The sequence below is a fragment of the Lepidochelys kempii genome, chromosome 11 (genome assembly GCF_965140285.1).
Source record: "Lepidochelys kempii isolate rLepKem1 chromosome 11, rLepKem1.hap1, whole genome shotgun sequence".
In the NCBI taxonomy this organism is placed as follows: Eukaryota; Metazoa; Chordata; order Testudines; family Cheloniidae; genus Lepidochelys; species Lepidochelys kempii.
In genome coordinates this window covers 13,341,409-13,362,499 of record NC_136390.1, presented here as the reverse complement: position 1 = coordinate 13,362,499, position 21,091 = coordinate 13,341,409, and the positions used below count along the sequence as shown (strand labels likewise).

General features: G+C 41.6%; 1 protein-coding gene across 1 annotated transcript in view; it reads left to right on the top strand.

Moving 5' to 3' along the window:
- Positions 1-3,446: 3,446 nt before the first annotated feature.
- The window catches only part of OSBPL11 (oxysterol binding protein like 11), a 72,528-nt gene continuing 54,883 nt past the window's right edge, over positions 3,447-21,091 (top strand). The window contains exon 1 of the mRNA XM_073305184.2: positions 3,447-4,095. Within this exon, the coding sequence (XP_073161285.1) occupies positions 3,956-4,095 (140 nt within the window). The 5' untranslated portion in view covers positions 3,447-3,955. The remainder of the gene's footprint in view (positions 4,096-21,091) is intronic.

Sequence of the window (21,091 nt, the reverse complement as noted above, 5' to 3'; positions counted from 1 at the left end):
ACCACAGAAGATATCTAGTTAAAGAAATGTCATCCTTTGAACTCAAGAGATCTGAAACAATATTGAGCTCTTCATCCAAGTAAGAACAGCACTTAATTTTAGCTTTTTTTGTTGGCAGGGTTAAAGGATTGCATATTCCTGTCTATTTTCCCTATATATGTAGAGTTTCCTAAACCATACAAGAAAAGATTAATTTTCTCAAACAAACAGTAACAAGAAACCTGAAAGGGAAACAAGGTAAACAAAAACCAGCCAGAATGCTGTTGCCAGGCTGAAGAATGTAACAACTGATAGCCCTTATTTAATCTGTCCTCACAATTTGGATCTTTTTTTATTTGAGGGTAAAATAATTTAAACACTTGATGCCCACATGCTGACCTTTATTTTAAATTGTAGCTCTGAAAGAATTTAAGACCCTTATCTCCTGGAAATATAGGGTACCATCACCTTTTTTCTATTGTTTATATTACAGTAGTGCCTAAAGACACGGTTATTAGAGTCATGACCCCCTTGTGCTAGCCACTGTATAGATATGGAACCCAGTCCCAAGGATTTACAGTCTCTTCCTGTATTACATTACTTAAGGTATTCGTTCTAACAGTATTACCGGGACATACATCAGGATGGGGGGAAAAAGAAAAGGACCAGTTAAAAAAGGCTTGAAAAAACAAGTAGTTAAAAATCTTGTTAAAAAGATTTGGAAAGGATAAAAGAATTCCATTTGGCTGGTTGTGAGAAAAGAGTAATTTTTTGTGATTTTAAAAAACTGTTCAGGTGCTTCTTTTGCACTCATAAAATTAAAATAGCATAACACATTTGTAGACATTTAGGATTGTCACTGTGCTACATAGCATGGCCATTTGGGACTTCACAGTGATGAAACTCAAAACCTCCTACTGCAAAAGAGCAGACCTTTACCAACAGAGCTAAAGGAGAATCTCTGTTAGTTGTTGGCAGAATATGATACAGTTAAGTAGTTTTTCTATTCATTAGAGGAGTTGTATACATACATACTAGCTAGTCCATCACTATTCTTTGTACTGCCGTAGTGCCTAGAAGTCCAAACCTAGCGTGCTAGAACTGTACACACACACAAATATGGTCACTCCCTCAAAGAACTTTTGCTTTAAGTGTAAGAAGAGACTCAACAATTAGATACAACAAACATGAGGGGAGAGCACATATTCTCCCCATTGGACAGAGGCTGCCCTTAAATGTCTAGGGTACAGAGGGGTTTAAATGTGAGTGCTCACGCCAGTGTAACAAATCAGGGGCCACTTAGGGTTTTACGATTGTTGCTATCCTGTATACCATGGCCATTCTCAACTTTACAGCAGCAACAGGGACAGAAACCCTTGCTACATAAGCCTCGACTAATTGAACTAAGGGAGACTGTCCTTTAACCCTTAGCATTACAGGGCCTGTAACAGAGTGGAGCTATTTGAGCTATTTGGATTCTATTCATGGGTCAGAAGTGGATTACACATACATAATAGCTAGCTTAGTTATAAAACCTCAAATTTTACTTAATCCTTGGAAATCCAAATGCCACTGAGCTGTCTGAATTAATTTGAATCAGAACTGTATTTGAAAAATGCCATACTATGTACAGTAAAAAAAGACACACACAAAATATGCCTGGGTGGATGCAGTGCTCCAGATACATGCAGTGCTCCAGATACCTTCACATTTCAGCTCATTCAGAGGTGGTGAACCAGATTAAGAACCTGTGTGTCACTGCTGAACAAACAAACCTTTTCTGTGGGAAGCCATGTGTTGATTTGATTAGAAGGTGTGGGGTTTGTTCCCCAGTTATACCATTTGAATAAATTGCATCCTTCCTTGTGCTATGACAGCCTTGGAACACAAATATGAGCAAAACACCTGCCATCAGGTCTGTGAGGTTTGGTTGTTACAATGCCCTCTCAAATAATGCTCCCCACCCCACAATGGTTTTCCATCACATGCGGCTTACTGAGAATATGGCAGCATTTTAGTATGACAATATTTTTTATTAATATTTAATATTTGTTATGGTGGTGCCTTGTGGACCAGGTCTGAATTGTGGCCACGTTGGACTATACTCTGTACAAACACAGAGGAAGACACATTCCCTGCCCTGAATGGGGATACAATCTAAAAAGACAAAGATCTCCCAACCAAAGTGATCTGGATGCTAATAGTCTCAAGTCTTACTAATTACATTGTTGTTTTTGCTTTGTTCTATTAAAGCCACATACACTAAATCTCCTTGCCCTGCCTTCCCTCCCCTATTCATCCCTTATCTTTCTTCCACACCAATTCCAATTCTCCTTACTGGACCCTCCCAACAGTCAACCCCCTCTCTCCATAGAGATTCATGAAACTGATACATATGTGACTGGGCTCTTATAAAAGTGGGGCAGGAGGGATTTAAAAGAGGAAATCCAGAGGACCAGAACAGAAAGGGCATCCCATGATGATGATGATAAAGAGGGCAGAGTGCAGGTCAGGCAGTCAGATTATCAAATTAATCAGTCAAGTAATCAGTTTACCACACAGGTATCACCCCAGATCTATGGTATAGCCCTATTTGTAACTTTTAAAACAAATGTTTGTAGCCCTCTCCCAGTGGGGCAGAAGAAAGGGCGAGTGGTTAGGGCACTTGCTTAGGCTTGGAAGATCTGGATTGGAGTTGCTGCTCTCTCACAGATTTCCTATGTGATTTTTATCCCCATCTGTAAAATAGGGATAAATAGCTCTTCCATACTTCACAGGGGTGTGGGGATGATAAATACTATAGAGTCTGAGGCGCTCAGATACTGCGACAAGGGGAGCTGGGTAAGTACCATAGATAGGATTGCCACCCTTAGCAGACTGAGGTGCAGGTTAAACTTGTTTGTGTTGACGTGGCTGGAACCCCAACATGACCCGGGGACAAGCTTGCATGTTTCCACAGGACTGGCTTCCAGACTCCCACAAGCAGGTTTCCACCCTGCCCTGGCACCCTGAATGCAGGAGCGTCTCAGGGCCTGACTGAAACACACCCTGCAAAGGCTCTCTCCAACCCCTTGCCCGTCAAACCGCTCCCCACAGACGTGGCTCCTGTCCCAGATTGGGATCGTCCCCCTTCGCCCCAAGGAGCTGCTGTGAAGGAGGGAGGCGCCCCCTTCCCCTGGGGGGGCAGTACCAGGGTGGGGGTGCTGGGGTGGCTGCTGTCCCAGGGCTTCCATCATACGGTTTGGTTCAAGGGGTCTCTTTAACCCCAGGATACGCTTTGTTCCAGCACCCCTGCGTGGGGCTGCTGCCGTGACAGGGAATCGCCCCCTTCTCCTGGGGAGGGCGGGACCGCGGGCGCTGTGAGGGAGGGAGGCGGCCCGCCTGGAGGTGACGGAGGGAGGCGGCCCGCCTCGCCCCTCCATGCCCGTGACAAAGATGGCAGCCGAGCCTTCCCTCCCCGCGCCGGGCGGCTGACCCGGAAGGGGAGGCGGCGCTGGCGCTCTCTGGGCGCAGGGAGGACGGCGGCGGCGGCGGGCCGGGCCCAGCCCAGCCGAGCGGGCTCTGTGTCTCCGTCCGCCGCACGCTGAGGCCGGACCCCGGTGGGTGGGGAGCAGCGAGAGGGCGGGACCTAGAGCCCACAGGAGGCGGGCGTGGCCGAGCCCCACGGCCGGAGCGGGGGCCTGGCGTGGGCGGTGGCTCAGGCGCAGCCAGGGAGCGGAGCCTGTGCCACGGGGAGCCCAGCGCCGGGCGGCAGGGAGGGAGCGGAGCAGCCCCGCGCCCTCTCCCTGCTGAGCTCCAGCCGGTTCCTCTGCCCCGGTGACGGCTGCACCCCGGGGCCAGAGTCTTCCCCCTCCCGCGCCTGGGTCGCCGGCTTCCCGCGGAGACCCGCTGCCCCCTGCGGGGTGCTGTGGGAGCGGCGCCTGGGGCGTAGGGCCCTTCGGATTCCTCCTGGGTCGGGTGGCTTAAAAACGGTGCCATGCAAAGTGGGGAGTCGGCCTCGGCCGCAGCCATGAGGGTGTCCGAGAGCGAAGCGAAGCTGGAGATCCCGCTCCCGGCCCAGAACAGCAGCAGGAGCCCCGGCAGCCGGGGCGGCAGCACCAAGGGCTGGCAATACAGGTAGGTCCTGCTCTGGTGGCCTGGCGACCATCCCCTAAGGAAAGGGGGTGAAGGGGATCCCTTGTGTGAGCTATTTAGGGTATCCTGCTTTCCCAGGTGCATCTCGCTTGGGGTATCAGCCTCCCTCCAGACCCCGACTGCCCTGTGATGTAATACTGTAACCCCAGAGGGGACAAAACGTGGGGGGAACCAGCCTTCCTTTGCGGGGAGGATAGTCCCCAGGACCTCAAAGGTCGGAGACACAGAGCTGAACAGGAGAGAAAGGGAGGCTGGAGAGAGGAGACAGAATGGGAAGTCAGAAGCAAAGATCTCAAGTAAATCTGACTGACCTACATACTTATTCATTTGTCATCTCATTTTAGGACGATATGTTCACTTTTACTCCATGTAAATCCGTTGTTGTAATTTATTAGCATAATTAATAAAATCAGGAAGCTGAAGTTAGAGAGACTACTATGAGAGAGATGGAAATTAATCCCAAATCATTTCAGCTTCTTTGATTTTTAATTATTTGAGTTGTTTCGGATCTTACCCTGATATTTAGGGTTTACAAGGTAACTCTGTGGTTAGTGAACTTGTCTAATCAGTTCCTTGTTTCTACTAAGTGAATTAATTTTCTTGATTGAGAAGTCACCTTTGTGAAATCAGTTGTCTTGCACAGAGAAAAAACTTTTAGATTATTTGTGCTGCTGTGAAATTTTATACCTCTGTTTCATGGCAACAACATGTCATTTGTGACATTTGTCTGTTGCAATTGGAAACCAAGGATGTTGCTGGCTTCCACTTGTAAAGCTTCTTTTGATCTTACTCTATAAAATGGTTGTCAACAGTACTGTAATACTCTATGAAGAGTGAGATAAAATCACACCTAGTCATTCCATTTGCATGGAATAACATGGCCATGGATTTAATTATATTGCGTCTGTATTTTATTTAGGCTCGTATTAATATTGATGCTTAGTTCCCAAAGCTTGTTAGAAATATTAACCTATATTAGTTATAGTATTAAAGCTATAGTATTCTCAGATTAAATTATTTTTAAATCAACTATTCAGTGTTTATGCTGTTCACTTTTTTGCATTTCTGTCAGCTTAGACAATGAAAATGTTAGTTTCCAGTCAGTTACGTTTTCAAGTTCTTGTGCATTAGCACAAAGCTGCAATATTTGAGTTGCAAATGCTATAAGGAAATGTTTGTTGGTTTTTAAAAAAATCAAAACATGGCAACATTTTTATTTGTCTTAACTTTCGAAAAAGGTTGTTTTCTCCTCACTTCCTCCCAAAACTTAAACTACAGGCCAAATTTGACCAGGCAGTGTCTTTCAGAGTTTTACTAAAACCTTTATAATTTATACTGAAACAGCATACTTTTCAGTGACTGATGATAGGTGGAAACTACTCCTTCCCCCTACAAAATGCAGAGACTTTTCTCTCTCAAATGTTGAGACCTTTGATGTCATAAATATTCAGTTGAACAGTAAGTGTATGCCATTTTTAAAAGAAAAGAAAAACAATGTTACCAATGTGCCTGACAAATTAAACTGTAAAAGGTAAATTCAGTGGTTGTGGAGGCAGGGTGGGAATTTTTTTTTTTTTTTTTTTTAAATTCAGTAGATTTGGGTGCTATGTTTGCTGTGAAATTCCTCTTCTTTTTTTGTTTTTGTTTTGCATTCATATTCCCCTTTCTGCCATTTAATATCTCTCTCTCCCCCTCTCCAAATCCCACCCCCCCATAGATTATGAGCTCTCTGGGATAGGCACCATCTTTGTTACACATATGTACAGTAAGTCCTTGATCCTTGACTGGTGTTCCTACACGCTATTGTAATAAAAATTCTAAATAACAATAATGCTGTTTCAGAGTAACAGCCGTGTTGGTCTGTATTCGCAAAAAGAAAAGGAGTACTTGTGGCAACTTAGAGACTAACCAATTTATTTGAGCATAAGCTTATGTTCAAGTAAATTGGTTAGTCTCTAAGTTGCCACAAGTACTCCTTTTCTTTTTGCGAATAATGCTGTTTGTAAGACTTTTTTTGTAAACTGAGAAAGTGACTGACCGTTTAAATGGCATTACATTTAAAGTATTACATTTTAAATATTAGTCAAAATAGGTTAGATCTTGTATCCACCTTTTTTTATACAGAACAGTATTTGATTGTAATGGGTTATATATTGTAAAGTAACTTTACTGACCTTGACATGGGGATTACTTCTATTGTTGAGCAGATGTGCAGGCATTAAGGACGTGGAATAACTTGTGGCTGAAAGGTAAAGAAATATATATTCTGCATTTTAAAAATGCACACTGACTATGCAGTCTTTAGAGGAATATTGCAGGAAGTGAAATCAAAAGGCAATGGACACAGCAAACAAAAGCCTTGCTCCCAGATGTCTTGGAGTAAAGTTTTGAGGAGATTAAAAAGTTCAACATTCTTGCATTTCAAGCTATGAGTAGGAAGAAAAATGTGTAAGGCAGTGAAAGACCAAGAAATACATTTAAAAACCATCCTTTAATCAGATCTAAAATTAACTAACAGCTAAGGCATATATTTTGAAATTAAGGTGATTTGCCTCTTGGGGTTGACTTTGATAAGAATCCTTTCTAGTGAAGTTTGGATGAGTTGGAGTTAATCTGAAAGATCAGAGAGTCTCCCCCGAGGGATCTATCTAATATCTGTAGGCTCTTATAACATGCCCATCACCAGAGTATCTGAACCCCCAAAATGCCAATTTTTAAGCCTACTGGTCTGCCTTTTAAGACTGCAAATTAAATTAGGGAAACCAAGTAAACTCAGTTATTGCAGCACACATAGTATTTGAGAGCACTGGTTGGTTATTCTCTAACCTCTGCAGTAGGTTGATCCTTGATTCCCAACTCTGATTTTCTTTTTGTTATATACTTATGTCAACATTATAACTAAAGTTTTAGCTGTGCAGTGCATCAGAATTGTATAGCTAGTAGTAACTGATTTGATTAAGATTGGATTTTTGAGAATAAGCCAGAGCTTCCATTAAAGTCAAGGTCCCTAGTATTGTGAGGAGTAAGGAAGTTCAATGCATCAGTTTTAGTGGCCAGTTTTCTTACGACACTTCTTTGTAACTTCCACTCTAACTCTTGTCCCTACCTGTTCTCTCTTGTTATCATTTCTGCTCTGTTCTGTTTAAAGGTAAAACTTCTTAGACTCCTTGTCTGTGGATTTTTTTTTTTTGGTGGTGATTTCCAATTATTATTCTAAACTTCTTTTGCTTTGCAGCAGCCAGCCCACAGCGCCTTTCACAGAGATAGGCTAAATGACAGATTATTATTACCTGATAAGTCTGTTTTAGAGCTGGCATGCTTGCATCTCCTCTGTCTCCTTCTTGCTTTTCTTCTTCCCCCTCCCTTTGTTTCTCTGTTACCGATGCCCTTAAAAAAACTCATAGTTGGGTGCTAGAATTGTGACATCAAGAAGTAAGTCACCAATTGGCATCACTCTCTCTCTCCTTCTACCTTTACCTTTCCTGTGTTTTCATACTGCTTTCCTATTGGTTAAATGCCTTAGCTCTAAAGTTTCAAATGATTAGAAATTTGGATGCTTCAATTTTTAGGTGTTCATCTTAACACATCTTAAAGATGCCTGGCTTTCAGAAAGTGCTGAGCCTCCAACCCTTTGAAAATTGGGACCCTTTAAGGTGGCTCAAGTTGGGTACCAAAAACTTGAGGCATCCAGATAGTCATTTGAAAACTTGGGCCTTAATTCTTAATGTGTGTGGCTTTTTAAAATCCTTTATTATTAAAGTTAAAATTAGTATGTGCTTTCTCCTGTTTAAAGCTCATCTTTCTCCTTCCCTTTCCATTTTTTGCTTTCCTTTTCCTGTATAGTGCCTGCTCTTCACTTCCCCCATAGTCTCTTCCCATTTGCAACTCTGTGCCTTTTTTGTGTGTCACCCCTATGCCTGTTACAGACTCACTCTTCCTATGTATCCAGTGACCTCCTTCTCCTTGAAATCTCTGAGAAGTTGCTTCTTTCATGACTGATCTCCTCTACGGCACAATATACTCATGCCCTGGATCGTGCAAAAGTTAATAAATCTTTTATTTAAAAAAACCCAATAAAACAAATTCAAAGTGAAGACAAATTAATTTACCCACTTACAAAGTAATACACTCAAGCAGTCTGTAAAGCACAGTGTGCACCTGTGATTAGAAGATAATAAATAATTACATGCCAGCATGGAGTTACAGCATCACTGTTTAAATATTGTCTGTTGGGAGCTGCATTGGCAAGCCTCGGTCATGGGGATCTGCATGGGCATGCAGTCAGTCGTGATTTGTCAGCGGGGATGGCTGAAAAGACTTAGTGCTTGTTGCAGCTTATCTTTGTACTGAGAGATTGCACCATGTTACAGGGCTGTCAATCGCAGTTAACTCATGCAAATTTATTCAAAAAAATTAATCACAATTTAAAAAATTAATTGCGATTAATCGCACTGTTAAACAATAGAATACCAATTGAAATTTATTACATATTTTTGGATTTTTTCTACATTTTCAAATATAATCGATTTCAATTACAACGCAGAACACAGTGTACAGTGCTCACTTTATATTACTTTTGATTATCATTTTTATAGTGCAAATATTTGTAAACAAAAGAAATAGTATTTTTCAATTCACCTCATTCAAGTACTGTAGTGCAATCTTTCTTATGAATGTGCAACTTACTAATGTAGTTTGTTTTGTTTTTGAGTGCAGTTATGTAAAAAAAAAATGTAACACTTTACAGTCTACAAGCCCACTCAGTCCTACTTCTTGTTCACCTAATTGCCAAGACAAACAAGTTTGTTTGCATTTATGGGAGATAGTACTGCCCACTTCTTAATTACAATGCACCTGAAAGTGAGAACAGGCATTTGCATGGCACTGTTGTAGCTGGTGTCGCAAATTATTTACGTGCCAGATGCACTAAAGATTCATATGCCTCTTCATGCTTTGGCCATCGTTACAGAGGACATGCTTCCATGCTGATGACGCTTGTTTAAAAAAGCGTCAATTAAATTTGTGACTGATCTCCTTGGGGAAGAATTGTATGTCTCCTGCTCTGTTTTACCCACATTCTGCCATATATTTAATGTTATAGCTGTCTCGGATGATGACCCAGTATGTTGTTGGTTTGAGAACACTTTCACTGCAAATTTGACAAAATGCAAAGAAGATACCAATGTGAAATTTCTAAAGATAGCTACAGCACTCAACCCAAGATTTAAGAATCTGAAGTGCCTTCCAAAATCTGAGGGGGATGGGTTGTGGAGCATGCTTTCAGAAGTCGTAAAAGAGCAATACTTTGATGCGGAAATTACAGAACCCAAACCACCAAAAAAGAAAATCAACCTTCTGCAGGTGGCATCTGACTCAGATGATGAAATGAATAGGTGTTGGTCCACACTCCTTTGGATCGTTATCGAGCAGAACCCGTCATCAGCATGGACACGTCCTCTGGAATGGTGGTTGAAGCATCAAGGGACATAGGAATCTTTAGCGCATCTGGCATGTAAATACCTTATGACACCGGCTACAACAGTGCCATACAAATGCCTGTTCTCACTTTCAGGTGACACTGTAAACAAGAAGCGGGCAGCATTATCTTCTGGCAATGTAAACAAACTTGTTTTTCTGAGTGAGTGGCTGAGCAAGAAGTAGGACTGATTGGAATTACAGGTGCTAAAGTTTTACATTGTTTTATTTTTGAATGCAAGTTTTTTTCGTACATAATTCTACATTTGTAAGTTCAACTTTCATGATAGAGTTTGGACTACAGTACTTGTATTTTTCAAGTCATTTAATACTTTTTTCTTTTTTTACAGTGCAAATATTTGCAATAAAAATAAATATAAAATGAGCACTGTACGCTTCCTATTCTGTGTTGTAATTGAAATCAATAAATTTGAAAATGTAGGAAACATCCAAAAATATTTAAATAAATGGTATTCTGTTGTTTAATAGTGTTAACATTTAATCATTTTTTTTAATTGCGTGATTAATCACTTGGCAGCCCTAGTTGTAATTCATATTAACAAAGGAGTTAAGCACAACTTATCACTCAATATAGACAAGGACTGTCGAGTTTAAAATTGTCAGCTGGTTGTGGTTAACCTTAGGGTCCATCCTGGGTTCACAATTATTAATATGATGAGATGTGATTTTTTAAAACACAACCTTTCTTGTTTACCTTGAGTCTTTAACATTGTGTTAACAAATGTTCTAACAGAGAGAATTTCCCCAGTGTAGGCAAGTTTATGTTCATGTTTATGCATGAACTAAAGCACTAGATGGGTGGAACAAAGGGAAGGTCACACAGGATGTTGACGTACGAGCAGTGAACCTGGCTGGTGTTAAAGAAGTGGACAGGATTATGAAAGAATGGCTAAAGGAATTCGGACAGACACTCAGAGGTGCAACTCCTATGGTTAGCTGTCTGCTACAAAGAAAAAAATACCTGGGCCCAATTACACATGAAGTGGGCCAAAGGGGAGGGAGTGCTGAATGTTCCTCTCCACTGGCTTGTCAGGGCTGATGAGTGGTTGCTAAGAGTGTTATCCAGGTCTTGCTGCCATTGAGCGTCTTCATCATGTAGGACCCTGAAAGTGAAGGCCGTAGAACCCATGGGGGCAGGAATGTGCAAAAGGCTCTGTTGACTGTATCATAGTAGAATATTTGTCTTAGTGATTTGACCCAAGATCACTAGATATTAAAACTAAATAGAATGTACAGGGGAAATGTTTTTAACATGTCATTCTGAGAGATCAGATCATTTATGCTGTTGATGGCTTCCTGTGGAATGAATTCCCATGGGAACCAAGGACCGTCACAAATCTCATTACCTTTTCACTACAAGTGCAAGGTCTTCAACCTTGTCTTCTCTAATGTAAACACATAACTACATGTATATTAAGAGTAAAAATATTACCAAAACAAAACGTACCAGTAGGCACAACATAAGAAATTCTCTCCTTGGGGAGAACAAACCATGCATGGCAGATGTTTGTCATGTCACATAATGTACTACAGGAAAACACTTGACTATTACAGTTATGTACACAGTATAAGAACATACAAAGAATAGAATAGTTCCCTGAAAAATAGGGAATGTATACAGGACTCTTACTTATCCTGAGCATTCTATCATGGTACATGTTCCTCACATTAGATTATAGGTGCAGCTGGTAGCATCGTCTATCATTACGGTTGCCTAATGCTTTCCATTATAAGACCCTGTTTTTAGTTGCTTGTAACTTTGCCAAACTTTAACCATTTAGACTGAAATTTTCTGTGCTAGGTGGCTGCCTGAGGCAGATTATTTTTGGGGAGAAGTTCAACCGTTTGAGAATGATGCTAGGGAAAAATACATTGTTTTGCCCATGTTAAGAAATTCTGGAAATCCTTTCTTTGAAAAAGCTGTAGCTCCCCCCATGCTTTGGAGCAGAGCCTTGAAATTTGGCAGGTGGTGACCTTTGTGTACTAACTCTGTGAAAATCTGCCCAAATTTGGCCAAGTTCTATGCCTTTGCAAAATTGCAGTGTGTACATGCTCTGTAGAGACATCTTAGATTTTAGCAGCTAGATACCCCGAACACTGCATCTACACTGGGAGGGCTCCATCTCTGTTTTTGCCACAGAACTCCTGTGTGATGCTAGTCATTGCTTAAACCAAACTTTTCACTTGTGGTCATTAATTGTGTGTTCTTTATTTTCTCAAGTCGGGCATCCAGATTCTGAGGCTTGGGTTTTCAGAAGTTCTGAGCACTTACAGCTGCAACTGAAGTCAATGGGAGCTGTGCTTTGAATATATAAAATACTATATAATGCTATGTACAGTGAAAAATCAGGTCTTGGGCATCTCAGATTGGGCATCCAAACTTAGTGGATAATTTTGACCTTGATCTCTCGGTGCCTCAGTTCTCCATCTGTGAAATGGGGATAATACCTCTCCTCTCACCAGGGTGTTGTGAAAATAAATTAATGTTTGTGAAGCACTTAGATACTACAGTGATGCACACTATAGAAAAGCCCATGGGGAAATTTAATAATTCTGTCTTCAGAGCAAGGTTTGAATAATGTACAGCAAATAAGGCATGGGGCCACACATTGAGCAAGGAGGAGAAAACACAATATTGAATAGCTGTTAAATGAGCATAGTCTATTCTGTACTCTGAATGAGGTATGGCCAAAAAAACCCCATGTAATTAAACACTATCATGGAGGTCAAATTAAAATGGCAAAGGCAACCTTAATTCTGGCATTTCCTAGCTTTTGAGTGCTTGACTTTGCAACCTTAATGGTTTTTTTAACTTTTAATTTTGTGGTGTGCATGCGTAGTATTTGAAACAATCCTCTGAGTATCCAGACAAATTGCAGTTTATTGTAAAATGAATTTAGCATTGTTAGGTGCTTTTCAGCTGACACACACACAGAATAAAACCAATGAATCTGAGAGTCTTGATTTTGAACCATTTCTGAGATGTGGCACTTAACAGTTAATGATCTTTCTTCCAAGATTCTTCCAAAGGTGGTTTAGGGGATGGTGAAAGGACTTAATAGCGGATGCCAATCGGTTGCATAATTGATAAGATGTAGGCTATTCAGATTGCTTATGACTTGATGTTTGCTGCAAAGTCTATAACAGCCATGTAGAGTATCAATATTATTCCGGGATACGGTAGTTTTACAGTTACAAGAAAACTCTCTCATGTTTCTTGGTAGGCTGGGACCTACTACGTACTATTGTTTAGCAAGAAATGCAGTTGTGAAAAGAGACATAGGAGCTGCAGAGCAAACTATTGTTCTGGGCCATGCTTGTGCTAACCTAGATACGCTTTATAGAGATTTGTTTCAGAGTAGCAGCTGTGTTCGTTTGTATCCGCAAAAAGAAAAGGAGTACTTGTGGCACCTTAGAGACTCACAAATTTTTTTGAGCATAAGCTATAGCTCACGAAAGCTTATGCTCAAATAAATTTGTTAGTCTCTAAGGTGCCACAAGTACTCCTTTTCTTTTAGAGATTTGTTGTTGTTTTTGCCTATTTCTGTGCATAATTATTGCTTAGGGTCCATTACTCTAAAAGTGAAATCCTCTTTATTTGGTTTCAAGAATAAGCCTGACATTTAATTCCAAGAAAATGCATAGAAGCAAATTTTGTGTTGTAACGTAATTCTGAGTAGAGCAGCTTTGATTCACCTTCTGAACTGAATGAAATTGATGTCAGGAGACTAGCAAGTGAATGTTCTGTTGATATTTATCAGAAACTGCAATTACTAAGTGAAGTGGTGCATTGCTTAATTTGTGGTACCAGACTCAAAGGGAAATTTGTTGATATAAAAATGATAATGAAGCTATACCTATGGAGACAGTAACAATTTCTGTGCTCCACTGTGTAACATAACCATACTATTGAAATGTTGGCATCTTGGGACGTTTGTTTGACACATCCATCTCCAAAACCTTGCAGTTCATTTTATCTAGATGTATACGCCAGACTGTATTGATGATGATTTTAATGGTGGTCTTCAGAAGCCAGATAAGACAACCATAGGATTTTCAAAAATGGCTAGTGGTTTTGCATGTCTCCATTTTTAGGTGCTCAATTTGAGATATTTTAAAGGGTCCTGTTTTTCAGAAAGTGCTGAGAATGTACCCTATGAAAATTGGGCCTCTTTAAAATGCCTCAAACTGAGGCTTCTGAAATCTCCAGTACTTCTGATACTGTAAGCCAGTGTCGCCCATAGATTTACTTTAGAGTTCATTTTGAATTGATGATCATAGTTGTGTATGTGGGAGGAGTCTTTGCTAAATTTAGATGTATTTACAGAGTAGTTTCAGTATTAATGTAAGCAGAAGTTAAATTGCTTGTTTAAACACCCACTTCAGTGTGTTTGTATGGCAGATATATTTTGAGTGCTAAAGAGCCTTCTAAATGACAGTGCAGTTAAACAGGCCATTTTACAGCTGTCCAATGAGAGCAATGTTTTGCTTTTTATTCATTAGGTGTAGGGTCTTTGCTCTGTTTGCTAATTTCTGCCCTAGCAGAGTTAGCGTGGTCACTTAAGGAGTTTCATTAATATAATGGACAGTAGGTATTACTTTGCAGCCTTTCCCTCCCTGTCTTGCAAGTTCAGGCAGAATGGTATTTCAAAACACTTAGGGCTGATTTAAAATTCCTGTTGACAATAAGTTTTCAGGGGGAATAACTCTTTTCTCCCAGTGCATACTGGCGCTTTCAGTGGGTACAGAAATATTAATATCTTATAACATATTAGGATTTCAGCCTTGCTACAAAAACTGAGCAGTGTTGTTGAACTAGAATCTAATGTAATAGCAAATCCTCTCAGTTTGAACTTAGAACAAAGAGGGATGATCTCTTGTAGGTAGTAGGTTATAGCCTGAAACATTTATAAATGGAAAGGGGTAAGCAGTGTGTTTAACTGAAATAAGTGTCTTGGAGCACTTCTAGAGGCTTACTTTGTGTTGTCCTCAAATTATTGATGTCTTTGTGTTACAGAATCCTAGAAAAATTAAGGGAGAGCCCTTGAGAGGTTATCACAGGGGTGGGCAAACTTTTTGCCCCGAGGGCCACATCTGGGTATAGAAATTATATGGTGGGCCATGGATGCTCACAAAATTGGGGTTGGGGTGTAGGAGTGGGTGTGGGATCTGGGGTGGGGCCAGAAATGAAGAGCTCGGTGTGCGGGAGGGCTGGGACAGGGGTGTGTGGTGTGAGGGCTCTGGCTGGGTGTGCAGGCTCTGGGGTGGGGCTGGGGATGAAGGTTTGGGGGTGCAGGAGGGTGCTTCAGGCTGGGGCTGAGGGGTTGGGGGGGAGGATCAGGGCTTCGGCAGGGAGTTGGGGCGTGGGGGAGTGGCTTCGGGTGCAGGCTCTGGGCAACGCTTACCTCAAGTGGCTCCTGGAAGCAGCGGTATGTCCCCGCTCTGGGTCCTATGCAGAAGCATGGCCAGGTGGCTCTGCTGCACGCTGCCCCATCCACACACGCCGCCCCTGCAGTTCCCAATGGCCGTGATTCCCGGCCAATGGGAGCTGTGGAGGTGGCACTTGGGGCAGTGTGTGGAGTGGAGCCCCCTGGATGCCCCTACAAGTAGAAGCCTGAGGGGAGACGTGCTGCTGCTTCCGGGAACCACGAAGAGTGGCTCCCGACCCTGCTCCCTGGCTGGAGCGCAGGATCAGGGTAAGCCCCAGACTCTGCTCCCTAGCTGGAGCTCGAAGGCCAGATTAAAACGGCTGGCGGGCCATAGTTTGCCCACCCCCAGGTTGTCCAGTCCCCCACCTTGAGGCAGGACCAAGTAAACCTAAACCATCCATGACAGGTGTTTATCCAATCTGTTCTTAAAAACATTCAGTGATGAGGATTCCACAATCTCTCTTGGAAGGAAGCTTTCTAAACTCAATCTCTTTTGCTGCAGATTAAGCCCATTACTTCTTGTCCTACCTTCAGTGGACATGGAGAATGACTGATCATTGTCCTCTTTATAACAGCCTTTAATGGGTTTGAAGACTGTCATCAGATCTTCTTTTTCTCAAGACTAACCATGTCCAATTTTTTAACTTTTTTTTTACTCTGTCCTCAGAGGTTAGGTTTTCTAAACTTTTTTTATCATTTTCGTTGCTCTCTGCTGGACTCTCTCTATTTGTCCACATCTTACCTAAAGTGTGGTGTCCAGAATTGGACACAGTACTCCAGCTGAGGCCTCACTGGTGCCAAGCAGAGTGGGGAAAGTTACCTCCCATGTCTTACATATGAAACTCCTGTTAATATACTTCAGTGATATTAGCCTTTTCATGACTGCATCATGTTGTTGACTCCTATTCAGTTTGTGATCCTCTGTAACCCTCAGCTCCTTTTCAGCAGTGTTACTACCTAGCTAGTGATTCTCCATTTGTAGTTGTATATTTGATTTTTCCTTCCTATATGAAGTATTTTGCAATTTATTGAATGTCAGCTTCTTAATTGCAGACCAACTCTCCAATTTGTCAAGATCATTTTGAATTCCTATCCTGCCCTCCGAACACCTCCCAGTTTGGTGATGTCCGCAAATCTTATAAGCTTACTCTCCACTCCATTTATCAAAGTCATTAATGAAAATATGGAATAGTGCCAGACCCAGGACTGACTCCTGCCGGACTCCATTAGATACACCCTCCCAGTTTGATAGTGAATCATTGCTAACTACTCTGGGTATGGTCTTTCAAAAGGTTGTGCACCCACCTTATGGTAATTTCATCTAGGCCACATTTCCCTAGTTTGCTTATGAGACTGTCATGTGGGACTGTGTCAAAAGCCTTACTAAAATCAAAATATATTTTGTCTACGGCTTCCCACCCTCTCCCGGCCCCATCCACTAGGCCAGTAACCCTGTCAAAGAAGGAAATTAGGCTGATTTAACATGATTGCTGGCTATTCCTTATAACCCTCTTATCATCTAGGTGCTTACAAATTGATTGATCAGTAATTTGTTCCAGTATCTTTCCAGGTGTCGAAGTAAGCCTGACTGATGGTCTGTAATTCGGTCCCATATTTAACAACAGATACTATGTTTACCCGTTTCCCGTCCTCTGGGATCTCATTCATCCTCCATGAATTCTTGAAATAATTGCTAATGGTTTTGAGATTGCTTCAGTTAGTTCCTTAAGTACCCTAGAGCAGTGGCTCTCAACTGTCTGTCTACTGTATCCCTTTCAGGAATCTGATTTGTTTTCTGTACTCCCAAATTTCATCTCACTTAAAACTACTGGCTTGCAAAATCAGACATAAAAATACAAAAGCGTCACAACACACTGTTACTGAAAAATTGTTTATTTTCTTATTTTTACCATATAATTATACATCAATTGGAATATAAATATTGTACTTACATTTCAGTATATAGTAGAGCAGTATAAACAAGTAATTGTTTGAAATTTTAGTTTGTACTGACTTTGCTAGTGCTTTTTATGTAGCCTGTTGTAAAACTAGGCAAATATCTAGATGATGTCCCCCCTGGAAGACCTCTGTGTACCGCTGGTTGAGAACCACTGCCCTAGAGGAACTTGTTTCCTAGATTTGCTTGCACTGTATTTTGACTGAGTGGAGGAGAATGTGCTGATTGCCACAGAAAACAGTAAGTGTGAAAAATACAACTTCTTCTGCCACAAGTCTAAATGATGGAACAGGAACCGCTGCTTCCAGTTTGCAGTTGACTATTGAAATGCTGGTGAATTGCACAGTGAATCTTACTTTATTTCCCCCTTCTAAATAGCTTTTGAGAAAAAAATAGGATGTCAGAGTATATGCTCTTTAAATGATCAAGCAACTTCTGCTGTCTCTCACTTGATGCCTATAGGGTCCCACCCATGCCCAAAAGACAGCAGGAGGGAAAGGAGAACTCTTGAGATTTGGGTGGTTTCCCAGTACCGCATGGGTGTGGCACCACAGTTCTAGGAACCTGTCCTCAGAGGAAGTAGTGGGGTGGTTTTTTTCCCCCCCACCCCTGCTTTTTTAAAAGGGAACTAATAATGCTATGTAGATGGAAACTTTTGGACAGTCCATATGCAAGGGGAATAAACTAATATAGTCAGCAAGCCCCTGCACACTTTTCCTGAGATTTTTAGATGAGCAAATGTTAAGTGAGATCGGGGTATTTACCTTTCAATTAGGAATTTTTAAAACCGTTACTTAGTTTACATTTTTCAAAAACATAGGGTTGTGCCTTCTATTAGCTACGAATACCCTCTTCTTTCCCTTTTCCTGCTATTTGTTTTTTTTTTTTGTTTTTTTTTTTTTACTCACTTTGTTACAGTCGAATTGAAGGCAACATGTAAGTTCTCAGTGGATGAGACTCTGGTTTCCTGTGTTCGTACATAGCTGAGTACAATGGGGCCCTGATCCTGGAGGTGCCTTCATGTACTATCCCCTAATAAATAGGTGTTGTGATGGGAGTCGTCAGATCTTGCTGTTAGTCTTCAAGTTTTCTCTTAGCATGCAAGCACTTCTCAGTCTGCTGAAATGTTGCATCAATGTTAATTTTTTTTACTAGATTATTTTTTTGTGTGGAGAGCCATGGCAAGCAGTTTGGGAGTTTGCTCTCTGCTTTAATCTGCCTTACTAAGATCAGTTTTTGAAACATATTTGCTCCTTGGAACCGGGCATTGGTGTTTTGGCAGAGTTTCTCGAATGAGGCCTGCCTGCATGCCTTTTGTGACCACCTGTGTTCAAGCACTGCTATATATAGTGTGAAGTAAACAAGTTGCACAAAGAATATATCCTGGTTTAGCATCACTGATTTCTCCAACAAAAGGAAGCTGGCCTGCAAGGCTTTGACATCTGCTGTCACTTGACAGAGGGCCAACAGTAATAATACAAATGGACTAATGTTAGTAAGTTGTGGAAAAATAGTTTTACATTTTAATGATCCTTGGATATAACTGTTTAGGTATCTAAAATCTGTCTCTTGAAAAACATCTGAGGCTTTGTCAAGGTTCCTCCCCCACTCTGAACTCTAGGGTACAGATGTGGGGACCTGCATGAAAAACCTCCTAAGCTTATCTTTACCAGCTTAGGTCAAAACTTCCCCAAGGTACAAAATATTACACCCGTTGTCCTTGGACTGGCCGCTACCACCACCAAACTAATACTGGTTACTGGGGAAGAGCTGTTTGGACGCGTCTTTCCCCCCAAAATACTGCCCAAAACCTTGCACCCCACTTCCTGGACAAGGTTTGGTAAAAAGCCTCACCAATTTGCCTAGGTGACTACAGACCCAGACCCTTGGATCTTAAGAACAATGAACAATCCTCCCAACACTTGCACCCCCCCACCCTTTCCAGGGAAATGTTGGACAAAAAGCCTCACCAATTTGCATAGGTGACCACAGACCCAAACCCTTGGATCTGAGAACAATGAAAAAGCATTCAGTTTCTTACAAGAAGACTTTTAATAAAAATAGAAGTAAATAGAAATGAAGAAATCCCCCCTGTAAAATCAGGATGGTAGATATCTTACAGGGTAATTAGATTCAAAAATATAGAGAACCCCTCTAGGCAAAACCTTAAGTTACAAAAAAGATACACAGACAGAAATAGTTATTCTATTCAGCACAATTCTTTTCTCAGCCATTTAAAGAAATCATAATCTAACACATACCTAGCTAGATTACTTACTAAAAGTTCTAAGACTCCATTCCTGGTCTATCCCCGACAAAGACCAGCATATAGACTGACACACAGACCCTTTGTTTCTCTCCCTCCTCCCAGCTTTTGAAAGTATCTTGTCTCCTCATTTCAGAGTAACAGCCGTGTTAGTCTGTATTTGCAAAAAGAAAAGGAGTACTTGTGGCAACTTAGAGACTAACCAATTTATTTGAGCATGAGCTTTTGTGAGCTACAGCTCACTTCATCGGATGCATACCGTGGAAACTGCAGCAGACTTTATATACATACAGAGAATATGAAACAATACCTCCTCCCACCCCACTGTCCTGCTGGTAATAGCTTATCTAAAGTGAGCATCAGGTTGGGCCATTTCCAGCACAAATCCAGGTTTTCTCACCCTCCACCCCCCACACAAATTCACTCTCCTGCTGGAATGGCCCAACTTGATGATCATTTTAGATAAGCTATTACCAGCAGGACAGTGGGGTGGGAGGAGGTATTGTTTCATATTCTCTGTGTGTATATAAAGTCTGCTGCAGTTTCCACGGTATGCATCCGATGAAGTGAGCTGTAGCTCACGAAAGCTCATGCTCAAATAAATTGGTTAGTCTCTAAGGTGCCACAAGTACTCCTTTTCTTTTTGTCTCCTCATTGGTCCTTTTGGTCAGGTGCCAGCGAGGTTACCTTTAGCTTCTTAACCCTTTACAGGTGAGAGGAGCTTTCCCCTGGCCAGGAGGGATTTCAAAGGGGTTTACCCTTCCCTTTATATTTATGACAGGCTTCCCCGCCTTTTTTTTCTTCAAGGGAGTGTGTGGGCTAATGAAGTAATCTGGCTTGTTAGGAAAAGGTACTTGAGTGGTATAGTTTGCCCATCAGTAAAATGGGGATAATTCTTACCTATCTCAGAGGGGTGTTTGTAAAGGAGTTGGAAAGTGCTGTATATAAGGAGCTGCCTAACTTTAGCAGCCTGCAGTGATTCCAAGGGAAGGATGGTTTTGTGGCTAAGACACTGGACTGTGGCTCAGATTTGCTCTGTTTTTTCTCTGCCACAAACTTCCTGTGTTATGTTGGGCAAGTAACTCAGTCTTCTGTTGTGCAGTTCTCTAAGTGTAACGGGGGTAATACCACCCTTACTTAGAATGATGGTGTGAAGATAAACATGGTCTGACATGAGCAGGTGCTTTGGTGGTGGTGTCCTTGCAAAGTTTATAAATAAATTCCATTAGCTAAGAACTATCAAAGATCAACATTTCCATATAGATACTGTATACAAGTTTGGGCCTGAAGCTTGTTTATCAAGGAAACGCATAAGGGTTCAATCTTGTTTTATGATTGTCACGGTTCCTCCCCCACTCTGAACTCCAGGGTACAGATGTGGGGACCTGCATGAAAAACCTCCTAAGCTTATCTTTACCAGCTTAGGTCAAAACTTCCCCAAGGTACAAAATATTCCACCCTTTGTCCTTGGACTGGCCGCTACCACCACCAAACTAATACTGGTTACTGGGGAAGAGCTGTTTGGACGCGTCCTTCCCCCCCAAAATACTTCCCAAAACCTTGCACCCCACTTCCTGGACAAGGTTTGGTAAAAAGCCTCACCAATTTGCCTAGGTGACTACAGACCCAGACCCTTGGATCTTAAGAACAATGAACAATCCTCCCAACACTTGCACCCCCCCTTTCCTGGGAAATGTTGGACAAAAAGCCTCACCAATTTGCATAGGTGACCACAGACCCAAACCCTTGGATCTGAGAACAATGAAAAAGCATTCAGGGTTTTACAAGAAGACTTTTAATAAAAACTAGAAGTAAATAGAAATAAAGAAA